Below are 12716 nucleotides of genomic sequence, written 5' to 3'. Positions count from 1 at the left end.
GGAGTTCTAATTCCACCTCTGCTTAACTAACTTCCTATTTCGCATGATTCTTGTGAGTATTAAATGAATTCATTCAACAAACACTTGCTGAGCACCTACTATGTGCCAGACACTGTATCACTCAGTAGGAATCTTAATGATTGTCCTAACACCCTACAAAGCAGGCTTTGCAAGCAGAAGTCCAAGTACTCCTGGGAGTCATTTGGAGAGCATTTTTCAGAAGTGGGATAAGCTCAGCCTGCATCTCCACGGTTTTGGTGAAAATGTACTAGAAATATATTTAAACTCGTGACTAAAAAATTTTGGGATAGATAGGTTTTCAACATTTTTCAGATATGTATGCAAAAAAAAAAAAGACCATTTTCATTAGCTTCCTTTTGCTGCTGTAACAAATTACCACAAAATTAGTGGCTTAAAACTACACAATATTGTACAGTCTGCAGGTCAGAAGCCTGAAGCGTGTCTCACTGGGCTAAAGTCAAGGTGTAGGCGGAGCTGTGTTTCTTGCTGGAGGCTCCAGGGAAGAATCCAGTTTTTAAAAAAAAAAAAAAATCATTATATTATTAAATTATTTCGAGAGAGAGGGGATTGGAGGGAGAAACAAAGGGAGAGAAACATCAATTGGTTGCCTGTTGTAGGCACCCTAATTGGGACCGTACCCTCAAACCAGGCATGTGCTCCGACTGGGAATCGAACTGGTGACCCTTTGTTCAGCCGGACAACACCCCACCCACTGAGCCACACTGGTCAAGGCTGTTTTTGTTTCCTGCCTTTTCCAGCTTCTGACAGCTACCTGAATTCCCTGGTTCACAGCCCCCATCCATCTTCCAAAGTCTTAACTGGCCAATAGGCTTTCTCCTGGTGCCGTCACTGATTCTGAGTCTTCTGTCTCCCTCTTCCCCAGCGGTGATTACGTCGGACCTACTCAGATAATCCAGTATAATCCCTTATCCTAAACTCAGCTGGGTAGAAACCTTAATTCCACCTGCAACCTTAATTCCCCTTTATCACAGGGTATAACACATTTATAGGCTGTGGTAATCAGGTCCTGGACATCTCTGAAGGACCATTATTTTGCTTACTACTCTTATGAGACACCTGTCCAGGTTCTGCACTGGGAGCCCAAGTCCATTCCTTCCTTCTCTCCTTCTTTCCTTTTTCTAAACAAGCTGTTATATTTTCTTTTGTTACTTACATACATTTAAACATGCAATAAAGTGCACAGGTTTTAAGTGTACAGCTCATTGCATTTTGACATACATTATAAACCCACATAATCACCACCTAGCCCAGGACAGAGAGCATTTCCATTACTACAGAAAAGTCCCTGGGGCTGCTTCCCAGTTAATGCCTGCTTTAAGAAGTAACCACAATTCTGAGTCATTACCATAGATTAACTTTGCCAGCTCAAGAACGTAATGTAAATACAATCATGCAGAAGTTATTCTTTTAGGCTGGCTTTTTCATACAACATGCCTATGAGATTTACCCATGTTGTACATATAACAGTAGTTTGGGTTTTTTTCCTTTGTTACTAATAGTCCATTGTATGAATATATCACTATCTGTCCATGCAACTTCCTGTTGGTGATGTTTCTGGGTTTGGAAACTCTGTTCAAATCACTTTGTGGTTACAGACAGCCATCATTTCATTTTTGAACACCTGCTTTGCTGGCATTCTTCTCCTAGGCCCAATTCTCCTCTCTGAACTACACTCTAAAATCAGAATTGTTCTCCCTGGTGCCAATCCTTGAAATGCTTGGAAGGTTGAATCTACCTTGCCCCCACCCCTGCTCTTCCCAAGTAACACATTCCTGGTCCCATCAACTCTTTCTCATATGCCTCAGCATCCACATGGCGATCTTCCTGGTTAGCACCATCAGACCCAAAGGCAGCAATCTGCAGCAACAACGTGACAAGTCTTACAGACTGTGGACTGAGTTATTGGCCCTGCTTTCCCATTCTCTGGCCCCTAGAAGACTCCAATTTTTGGCCCCCTTCAAGCACTTATATATTATATCATAGCAGGCCACATGTAGATTGTCTTCATCTCTAACTTCACCTTGTTCTTGTTATTTCTCCTTTATCCTTCGTCTTTCATCTTAAAGGATTTGTGTCGTAGTATTTTTATGAGCCAAGTCAAAATCTTTTTTTGAGGAGAGAAACAGCTGGGTACCAAGTGTTTAGTTTTGGCTAGAGAGCACTTCTGGTTGGCTTCAGGAAGGCATACAGTTTACAGGTTTTCTACATGGTATTTTTGAGAGAGAGAGAGAGAGAGAGAGAGAGAGAGAGAGAGAGAGAGAGAGAGAGAGAAACTGAGAAACTTATTGTTCCACTTATTTGTTCACATGTGCCCTGACTGGGGATTGAACCCACAACCTTGGTGTATCAAATTGATGGTCTAAGCAACTGAGCTAGCCAACCAGGGCCCAGTTTATGGTTTTAAAATGTAGATCCTAAAAGTGCTGTGGGGCTGCTTCCATTTAGAACACCTTCCCTTACCTGAGGAGGATCTCCAGGCACAGCTAAGTAACTCCGGTAGGCTGCTGGGATGGCTGCGGTTTCAGGGAATTCTTGAGCAGCAGCAAGGTATGATGCTGGATTTGGGGTCCCCAGACTCCCTCCCCAGGACCAGCACAGGGCGGAGTTCACTCATACCATTCCTGCCCCACAACCCCTGTCCCGGAAGTGGGATGCGGCCCAGGTGACCACGCTGTCCATAGCCAGGTGGTGGCTGTCCAGAAGACTGGCTGTCCCTTTGGTCAAAAACACTGTCTGCCACAGCTCTACGGGCTCTCATTGGCCAATGGCACGTGGGGGGAGGGGCGGGCCGATCTCGCCACGCACATTACGTTGCACCACGTGCTCTCCACTTGGTAGCTGGGTGGTGGTTGGTGTAAAACGGCACGCGCCGGGAAATCGGCACCTGTTCTATCTGGTTTTTGCGTGTGGCCATGGCTTCGTCGGCCAGCGCAGGCTCAGGGGCCGATGATGGTGGCCGTAGGAAGCCCCGCCTGGCGGCTTCATTGCAGATTAGTCCGAGGCGTCCTTCTGACAGCCCTGGCCAAGGTCCCAGGCAGCCTCGGCCCGTCCCCAGCGTGGACAGTGAGGGGGGTGGGCAGGCCCTAGCCTCGACTGTGGGGGACAGTGGGCCCTTGGTGAGGGCCGGAGTTGGAGTACTGGGGACAGCTCAGGCACCGGAAGCCTTAGAGGGACAGATGGGAAGGTCCCCGAGGGTCGCTCTCCCACCTACAGGGCCCGCTGGGGACTTCCCGGAGGCGGCCAGACAGCTGGGCATGCAACTCAAAGATCTGCCGCCGGACCGGGCCGTGGCCTCGCTCACACAGTACATGGCCAGTCTAGGAGTCTCCCTGATCTTCCGAGAGGACCAGATGGCAGGTGAGGTCTAGTGGCCCTGGACGGCAGCATGTCCCAGGCCAACCCCAGACCACGAGGGGGTCCATGAGCTGGGCCAGAGCATGGGATCTGAGGCAGAGCCCCTCTGCTGCTTAAGGTACCCCGTCCACTGTTTACATGGGTAGGTATGGTTTATATTCATTTATTTTTATTTTGACAATTTCATGGTATGAAAGAACTCCCATAAACTCTTCACCCAAACTCTTCATTTAACATCTGCCACCTTTGCTTTGTGTATATTTCTCTGTCCACCCTGTGTATTTATTTATATGTGAATAGCTACACTGATTTTTTGAACAATCTGAAAACTTAACGTCGACATAATATCATTACCGATTACCATTCACATTCAGATTTTGCCAGTTGTCCTGATAATGGCCACTTTTTCCCAAACCAACATGAGCCAACCTATTTAGCTGTCATGCCTCTTTTACTCTTCGTTTATCTGAAACATTTCCTCAGTCTGTCTTCGCCTTCAGGGTGTTGAATGTTTTTGAGGAGTCGGGGCTAGTTGTTTTGTAGAATGTCCTTCTACTGGGGTTTGTCTCTTTCCTCAGGCTTGGGTACAAGATGCACGTTATCGGCAGGCGCTCGTGGGCCGTAAATCCCACCAGGATGCCCTTGATCTGCCTGTCCTAGCACTGACTGGGCCCTCGGCAGGTGTCTTTACTTTCCCTTTGTGCTTAATCAGCCGTGGGGGAAGGTGGCATCTGGAGGTGGTGTGAGCATCCTGTCACCCCTAACACCATCCGTGGTTCTGTTTGTTTGTGGTTTGCTTTTGGTGATTGTGGCCAGATTCAGTTCCCACTGTGCTGGCTGCTGCATGTTGGTTTTTTGATACCAGTCTTCCTTCCGTGTCTACCAGCTGCATTCTTGATGCCCTTTTAGAGTGGGTGAATCTGGGTGCCAGCGAGCCGTGCTGACATGGGGCTTCTCTTCCAAAAGGGCAGTCCTTTTGGGAGACAGTTGAACAGCAAGTACCAGCAACTACCATGAACTGAAGTTTATGCCCTTTGACCAAGTGATCCCAGTTCCAGGGTCTTCAGGTCTCACGTTGTAAGTGACGCCTGAAATGACAGCGTGTGGTAGTGGAAACTTTCAGATGCAGAAGAGAAGCGGAGGCATGTCCGTGGAGAGGCGGCAGGGTGCTGTGTGCTCAGCACCGTTATCCTGAGAACACCGTGGCCGTGGACTTGGGTCCTGGCACCACCGGGGCACACCGTCCGCCCTGTGTGTAGCCTTTAGTAAAAGGGGGGCCTTACAGTCCTGTTTCAGAGTTTGTGAGGACTCTCTGAGCCCAGCACACCAAGGCACGTGCTGGGCCCAGGGTGGGAGTCAGTGGTCTCTGTGCCTGTCATTCCAGCCGTCCCGGGCGTCAGAGGGCGGGAGGAAACACGGCTGAGCTGCCGTGGCTCAGGTGGGACAGCCACTGTGGCCCTCCTAGAGGGGTCCCATGATGGACATGAAGTACAGCGTACCACTTTACACCCCCTCCTTCCCTAGACCCCTGCTGCCCCTTCTCTGTGTGGGCAGAACTGGATGGGGTGGCCTGCCCTGCAGGCACTGCCAACAGCAAGAAGGAGGCCAAACAGCAGGCAGCTCTCTCTGCCCTCAAGTACATCCAGAGTCAGGTGGAGAGCCCAGGTAAGGGACCAGGTAACCCACGTGACTGAGCCCAAGTTGGGGCTGAAGCCCTGTGTGCATGTGTGTGGGCAGGGTGGGTTGCTGCAGAAACCATCTGGGCATTAGGACCGAGCCTGCAGGGAGCCAGAGAGGGGGGTGTGGGCTGACCCTTGCACTAATCAACCCGCTTGTCCTTTGAAGCCTGCCCATTATTGGGGCAGGGACTACTAGAGGGACATCCCAGAACTGGTTTCTGGAAGGTGACCCCACTCAACAATAGAACCTCTTGGTTTCCTGAAGGACAAAAGACAGGAGGGCAGACCGCAGCATCCATGGCGACCCACACCCTTGCCTCTCTTCCAGAGCCCCCAAAGACCCCCAGCAGGCCTCCACTCAGCAATCTGAATGTAGGTAGGTGGACCCCTGTTGACCTTACACCTGTGGCAAGAGGAGGGGCACAGCCTGTGAGGCTCCCACCTCTGCCTTTCCTCATATGCAGAGAACATCCTGACCCATGAGCAGCGCTGTGCAGCTGTGGTCAGTGCTGGCTTTGACCGCCTGGTGAGTGAGACCTCACCATACCGGGCCTGTAAAGGGACTGTGGCTGCTGTCATCCTAGAGAGAGGTAGGGGTTTCCTTGCCAACACCCCACACCCCGACCCCAGAAGGCCCCTGTTGGTCCCTTGCCTTACTTAGGCCACTGTGTCTGCTTTCTCCCCTTGCAGAGGTCCCAGGTGCCAGAGGCCATGCCAAAGAGATCTACAGTCTGGTGGCACTGGGCACAGGCAGCAGCAGCTGTGCTGGCTGGCTGGAGTTCTCAGGCCGGCAGCTCCATGACTGCCACGGCCTGGTGGTCGCACGCCGGGCCCTGCTGAGGTGAAGGGTGGGCTGGGTGGGTGCTTTGTGGCAGCCTGCTCGGGACGCGGCACCTCCCAGTTGCTCCCTCCCTGTCTCTCCTAGATTCTTGTACCGGCAGCTCTTGCTGGCAACACAGGGTGGCCCCAAGGGCAGGGAGCAGTCGGTGCTGACCCCCCAGCCCGGGCCTGGGTTCCCCTTTGTCCTCAAGCCCCGGATCTTCATACACTTCTACATCAGCAACACCCCCAAGGGAGCTGCTCACGACATCTAGTATGTGGGGAGCCCCCGTGGGGTCCCTTGGTGTGACAGATCGGGAAGGACAGTGTCAGGTGGGTTCAGAGAGCGGCTCTGGCTCTGGCGTCCAAGGTCCTGCCTTTCCCCTGCTTCCGCAGCCTCCCGCCGCCGTCCTCAGAGGGCCGTCTCCTGCACGGAGCCCCCTTCCGCCTGCAGGCCCACATCCAGGGGGAGCTGAAGCCTGTGTGCTTTGTGCCCCCCACGGTCCGGGACACCCACGTGGGCTGCCTCTCGGCCAGCGACAAGCTGTCTCGCTGGACTGTGCTGGGGCTGGGCGGCGCCCTGTTGGCCCACTTCTTGCCTCCCCTCTACGCCACCAGCCTCGTCCTGGGTGAGGGCCCTGAGGGGCACGAGGGTGGAAGGCAGGCTCTGGCTGGTCTGCAGGAGAGGGTGGGGACTCAGACCTTGTCTTACTCCTTCCACTTCCACAGCTGACCCCTGCCACGACCCCCCCACGCTAAGCAGTGCCATCCACACCCGGCCCAACCTAGACAGGGCCTTGGGGTCATGCCTGCCCCCTCCTTACGCCCGAACCACACTACACCTGTTTTCGGGCCCCGCCGTGGCTCCTTCAGACCCCACCTCCGACAGCTGCCGTGATGTGAGCCTCAACTGGAGCCTGGGGGACGCTGGTGTCGAGGTTGTGGACGTGACTACCGGGCGCGTGAGAGCCGAGTGAGAAGGGCCTGTGGGAGGGACGATGGCGGGGCCTGGTGGTGAGGGGTCCCATCTCCCTGCCCATGGGGTAAGAGCGTGCATCCAGTCCCCAGCCTAGGTTCCAGTTCCAGCTCTGCCTCTTACATCTATGTGACCATGGCCACTGCTTCTGTCACCCACACCGTGACCTGCCCATGACATCCCCTGAGATCGTCATGGCCTTTGGCGGGGGGCCGTGGTGCAGACGTGTTAGTTCAGTCTGCCTTCTCCCTCCTCTGATCTTTGTGTCCTTTCGCTCCATCTCCAGTGCTGGCCTCGGGCCTCCCTCCCGCCTCTGCAAGGCGGCCTTTCTCCAGGCCTTCCGCCAGGCTACCCAGGCTCTGGGGAAGTCCCACCTCCTGGCTTTGAAGACCTACGAGGAGGCCAAGGTCAGCTCCTTCCCTCCCCTCCCGTCCCCTTTCTCCTGCACCCCCAGCAGGCACCCTCTCTTCACCCCTTCTCGTCTCCTACCCTAGGCTGGGCCCTACCAGGAGGTTCGCCAGCAGCTGTCTCTTCTTCTGGAACAGCAGGGCCTGGGGGCTTGGCCCTCGAAGCCATTGGTGGGAAAATTCAGAAACTGAGCTGAGCTGGACCCCTGTAGAGAAGGGCCGTTTCTGGGGAAGGGGGAGAGGTGGTTGGGGGAGAATGGTGGGTGCACGGGGTGAAGTTGGAATTGGAGGGAGGGGCCTGCCTGACGTGATGGAAGGATGGGGGCTGCTGCAGATCTGGGTTTGAATAAAGAAACTGTGGTCCTTCTATGTGTTCTTGGCTGTTTGGGGAGGAGGGGTAGCCTGGAGCCCTCTTGTTTGTGGAGAGAGAAGCCCCACCTTGGCCAGCTGTTGGCTGGATCCCCTCCTCACAGCAGCGTCGCACGGTTCAGGGGAGGCTGAGGCTGTCGTGTTGGGTCCAGGCTGTTGGCAGCCGGCGTGGGAGCAAGTCCTCTTCAGGTGTGATGGAGGCTCCAGCCTCGCTTCCTGTCCCAGGGCGCGACCTGAGACAGGTGGTAGAGAAGGGAGGTGCCTAATCTGGGACCCCCCGTCTCTGGTTGAGGAAGCACTGGGGGTGTGAGCATCCCATGTTGAAGGATGCCTGGATGGTGTGAGCACTGTAGTCCCCAGTGAGGAAGGGAGGCAGGGCCCTGGGCCAACAGCAGCCCCAGTCCCTGCCCTGAAGTGTTGGGGACCGCCCTGCCTGGTTTCAGGAACTGTAAACTGTCTCCCATGTCTAAGGCTGTGAGTGACCTCCGGAATTCGAGCCACTGAGAAGACAAGGCTTGTCTCTGGCAGCAGATGCTGCCCCTGCTTCATCTCCCTGCCCCCAAAGTGTGGTCAGATGGTCAGAGACAGGTGAGACCCCTCAGAGGAGGGGCAACCCAGGCCAGACTCGATCACTTGGGAGGCCATCATGGAAGGACTCGGGGGGCTGCGACTAAGAAGGAGTGATGGACCCTCTCCCCTGGGGCTGTGATGAAGCCCAAGTCCCCATGTCCTCTGGGAGAAGCGCTTCCTGGCTCTAATCCACTTAAGCCTAAAAACCTATGATGGGGAAGGTGGTGCAAGCCTTATGTTGGGAATGGCGGGCTCCCTGAGTAATTAGGCCTGAGAGGGAGTAAGTGAAACCCTGTGAGACCTGCTTTGTTTAAGAATGCTTCTAGTTAGATGATGAGGGCCCGGGCAGAAGAAGAGTTTATGTTCCCAAAGTTCTGTAGCCTTTTAGCTGACAGGCCCTGACTTAGAAGAAACCCAAATGGTTCTTTGTATACGATCTACTGTTTACTGCTTGACAATGATTAATAAGCTGTACCTGAACTCCTGTGCAAAAATCCCAATAAAAGCCTAACTAGGCAAGGGTCTGGGCGTTCTCTCCCCCTTGGAGAGAGTTGCCCAGCTGCCGCTCCAAGCCACTCTCCCCTTGAGTGGGTGGCAAGCCTGTTTTGAGGCTCTCCCCTTGAGGGAGTAGCCTTGCCGGCCCTTTTCCCCCACAGGACTCGGTAGTCCGTGTGAATTTGTCTCATGTCTCATCCATGACGCCATGGGCACTGCTTGTCAGTGAGCGCGTCACTTAAGGTCCTCTGGGTTCCGGCAGGTGGGTAGGGCCTGGAGCCCTGCAGGTGTGCTGGGGTGAATAGTGTCTCCCACGATTCACGTTTACCTGAAACCTGTAAAAGCGACCTACATAGAAATGAGGTTTTGCAGATTGAATCAAGATGAGGTCACTGGGTTTGGGTGGGCCCTTGGAAGCAGAGACACGCAGACCAACACGCGGAGGAGCTCGTGAGGAGGGAGGCAGAGGCGGACACAGTGCTGCCAACTCCAAGGAGCGCCTGGGGTCTCAAGCTGGGAGAGAGGCACGGAAGGGTTCACAGGGGAGGACCCTCACAGGGGAAGCCCGGCAGCTTCCAGGAGAGCGCGTGGGGCCAGGAGGCGGCAGTTCCCGTGCAGGCACCTGCCTCCCAGACCTTCAGCCCCACTCACTGCCTGGGCCGCCGCTGGATTGGCTTCTGTGACCTCGGATGAAATTCCCAACCCCTTTCATAAAAGAAGAACTGGGTGATATGGTTCCTAACCTCCCTCCTGGCTTTGATGTTCTCACCTCTGCTCTTCCTGAGGGCCACCGAAGGTGGGAGATGCATGGGATGAGAAAGTGGCCGGCGGGGGGGCAGGCGAGGGGTGTCCAGGCAGGAGCAGGACAGGTGTTCAGGAACGTGCCTGGGGGCGGGATGGGGGGACGGGGAGTTTGAACCAGGAGGGAGGGTCTCAAAAGTCAGTAGGCACTGGTTTTGTTTGAGAAACAGTTATTTACTATTAGGTTGCCGTTTCTTTTTAAACAACTTCTAAGGCCAACTTTGAAATGGATTTTTATGGTTATTTTTTTCAGGGATGGAGAGGATTTTTAAAATGCCCAAGCCTATTAGCCCATTTGTTACACACACTTTTCCTCAGAAGATAATTTAAATTGATTTATTTTTTGTGCTTCACTGGTGACTACAACTGAGTCTAGAAACATACCAGCCACTGCAGTAAAACTGCAGTTTTATGCAATGAGTCTTTTGATACTCATTAGTCACATAATCACTGGGTAAACAAGTTACTCAAAATGACATAAACTCTGCTGGATATGCCAGGGAAGTAGTATTTGTGCCCACGCTGCATAAATCTGCCTGTCCAGTCCTCCCTCCCGACAGTCCTCTGTGCAGAGTTCCGGCTCAGGCCCTCTGACTCAGCGTTACTGCAGTGATGAGGAACCTGCCTTTGAGATGGGGAGTCTGCTGATGTCTCCTTGGCCGAATCCCTCTGGGGGAAGTTGCACCGACACTGGCGTGCTTAAATCAGGAGGGCATGTGATCTAGCTGGGCACAACTCAAATGCTGCTTCCACCAGGAAGCCTGTTTGGTTGCTGTTGGGTTCCCTGCAGCCCTGAGCTCTGGGGATCTCTCCGGGGGCCCTGGGCTCCCCCTTGCACCATGCTGTTCCTCCGCTGTGTGTGGCCTTCAGCGCTGAACAGAATTGTGGACCCAGCTGCCCCAGGGGCCACTTCGCCTTTCCAAGCCCAGTTTCCCATTCAGCAAATGTGAGTCGGTCACAATGGCGCAGTGTTAGGAACAGATGAGACGGCCGGTGGGCGGAGCACTGTTTCCCGCCGTTGGCAGTCTTCGGTCAGTGACTGCCATCAGTCCCACCCACTCCCAGCTCCCAGAAGCAGTTCCAGTGTCGGTGGGTCTCCTTTCCCTCCTGTGGGGTCTGCCGCACAGGAGAGGCCTGGCAGACACGCACTGGGTGGGAAATTCGTGATTTACAGGGTTTCCTCTTTACTGGAGGGGGTTAGAGGGAGAACAGAATGACCCTGTTCTAAAATACGGTTTTAGGGGACATTCTGAAAATTTCCATTTTATTGTGGCTCTTTTTTCCTCTGCCCTGTGGAAGCAGTCGGTAAGACCTAGAGGAAACTTAGTGAGAGTCGAGAGAAAGGGACTGCTCTGTTCGTTGTCACTCTGCTCCCATGATTCAGTGGTGGAATGACAGTTTTAAGAAACCTTGGGTACATGCTAAGCTGCTGTGACAGAGTCACATGCTCTGGCTTTCGTCAGAGCTCATTCTTCACACTAGTCCAGAGGTGACCAGTCCTTAGATGATTGTCCACCATCCTCACGTCAGGAGAAGGTGGCTTCCTCTTGAAGGACATGCCCCAGAGCTTCCCCACCTCTCCCTGCTCACACGCCCATCAGACCAAACTTTGTTACACACCATGCCTAGCTGCAGCAGTGGCTGAGAACTGGGTATCTAGCTACAATTGGGGGGGGGCTCTATTACTAAAAGGATGCAGGTGGGATGATATTGGCAGTGGTTGGTGGTCTCTCCCACACAGAACTGGGAGGATCGACATGCTCTACCCCTTGAGGCAGGACTGGGCAATGCAGGGAGCATCACACAGCAAGAAGGGGGGTAGCACAAGCGGGCCCCACACAGTCTGCATGTCCGTCATTACACCAGGGAGTCCTGCCCTCCGTCTCCTATTGGTCCCTGTCTTCATCTCCACTCCATTAGTTCCCCTACTCCAAAGGCAGTGTACCTCAGGCCATCGTTTGAAGACTCAAACACATTCCTGCCTCAGGACCTTTGCACCTGCTGTTCCTTCTTCCCCAAAGCATTTGCCCCAGAGATCCACATGCTTTGCTCCTTTCACTCGTTCAGGATTTACTCAAATGTCATGACTTAGAAAGGTCTTCCAGGTCACTCTTTACGAAATTGCAACCCCCTCTGGCAATCCCACCCCCTAGCCTGCTTTATTCCTTGTTTGTTTTGTTCCCTGCTGAGCCCCCAGTGCCTGGAATGGTGCATAGCACTATAAAGACTTGTTGATGAATGAATGAAGACTAAGCGTGGGGAAAAAATCAGCGCTCCCTGCTGTCACTGCAGAGGCCTGGCAGCCCAGCAGGTCACATTACTGACACCCAGCCCCTTCCCACAGCCTCCCCCATGCCCAGCATTCTCCTCTGACTCCCTGGATTTTCTTGCTGGCTTATCCCAGTGGTCCCTGGGGTGAGCCTGGGGTTGGTTACTTGCTTTCTAAAGATCGCAGGCTTTTTAGCTCAGACATAGGAGCTAAGTAAAGGCGAGCACTTGTGTATGCACCTGAGAAGCTCATTGGGAGGCAGGCCCAGCCTCCCTGTGGACCAGACTAGGACTGACTGGGCACCTGTCACGCAGGGGGCTCTTGGTAAGATGAGAAGGAAACCTTCCTGGGAAGGGAGGACGCTGGCATTTGCTCCCCTCCTGCTGTGTGCCAGGCCCTGCCCTGAAGGTGGGAATGGGCTGGGGGCGGAGGCTGGTGACTTGTACACACACTTATAGGATGAAACAACTGTGCAGGATCATCATGAGAAGAGACAATTTCATTGGCTAGAGCAGGTGTCTGCTGAGAAGACCTCCTATGTGGGCCCCGCTCTGGGCAAGGTGGTAATGAGTTTGGTGCACATTTTCTCCACAGAGATTTGCTTTTGCATTTCAGGTACAGATTCTTGTTTCCAGAGTGGCCGATCACCAGAGCCAGCCAAGGCAGATGGAGAGCCAGGCTCCTCACCCCGCCAGGGCTAGCGACCAGGGAATGTCTGGCCCAAGGACATCTTTGGAAGCTTCCACAGGAAATGAACACTTTGTGGGTGGCAGGGTGGAAGGGTGGACCAACTGCTATGGTACACAACCCCCCAGTTTCAGTGGCTTGCCCTGAGAAGTTTTTCTCTCGCTTGTTCAATCCATTGATGCGGGTGATAAGCATGCAGAGTTCAGGATACAGCCGCTTCCATCTTCTGGCTCCATTGCTCTTAGGGT

The 12716-nt window shown here is 53.8% G+C and overlaps 1 protein-coding gene across 1 annotated transcript; it reads left to right on the top strand.

Annotated features, from left to right (window-relative positions):
• Positions 1-2954: 2954 nt before the first annotated feature.
• ADAD2 (adenosine deaminase domain containing 2) lies at positions 2955-7469 on the top strand. The gene is made up of 10 exons (XM_053666551.1): positions 2955-3399; positions 4921-5061; positions 5341-5451; positions 5540-5665; positions 5766-5916; positions 6001-6168; positions 6291-6523; positions 6624-6867; positions 7157-7277; positions 7365-7469. The coding sequence occupies exons 1-10, from the start codon at positions 2955-2957 to the stop codon at positions 7467-7469; spliced, it is 1845 nt and encodes a 614-aa protein (XP_053522526.1).
• The last annotated feature ends 5247 nt before the right edge of the window (positions 7470-12716 follow it).

The sequence above is a fragment of the Artibeus jamaicensis genome, unplaced genomic scaffold, assembly GCF_021234435.1.
Source record: "Artibeus jamaicensis isolate MK-2021 breed Jamaican fruit bat unplaced genomic scaffold, CSHL_Jam_final contig_464, whole genome shotgun sequence".
NCBI lineage: Eukaryota > Metazoa > Chordata > Mammalia > Chiroptera > Phyllostomidae > Artibeus > Artibeus jamaicensis.
The sequence above is the reverse complement of the archived record's forward strand: the minus strand, read 5'-3'. Positions and strand labels throughout refer to the sequence as shown.

What these genes read in the sequence shown, in the direction of transcription:
- ADAD2 (XM_053666551.1), top strand. Translation starts at nt 2,955, where the DNA reads ATGGCTTCGTCGGCCAGCGCAGGCTCAGGGGCCGATGATGGTGGCCGT. An exon ending in GCACGCCGGGCCCTGCTGAG is followed by an intron (nt 5,917 to 6,000) that starts GTGAAGGGTGGG and finishes TGTCTCTCCTAG; the next exon opens with ATTCTTGTACCGGCAGCTCT. An exon ending in AGACCTACGAGGAGGCCAAG is followed by an intron (nt 7,278 to 7,364) that starts GTCAGCTCCTTC and finishes CTCCTACCCTAG; the next exon opens with GCTGGGCCCTACCAGGAGGT.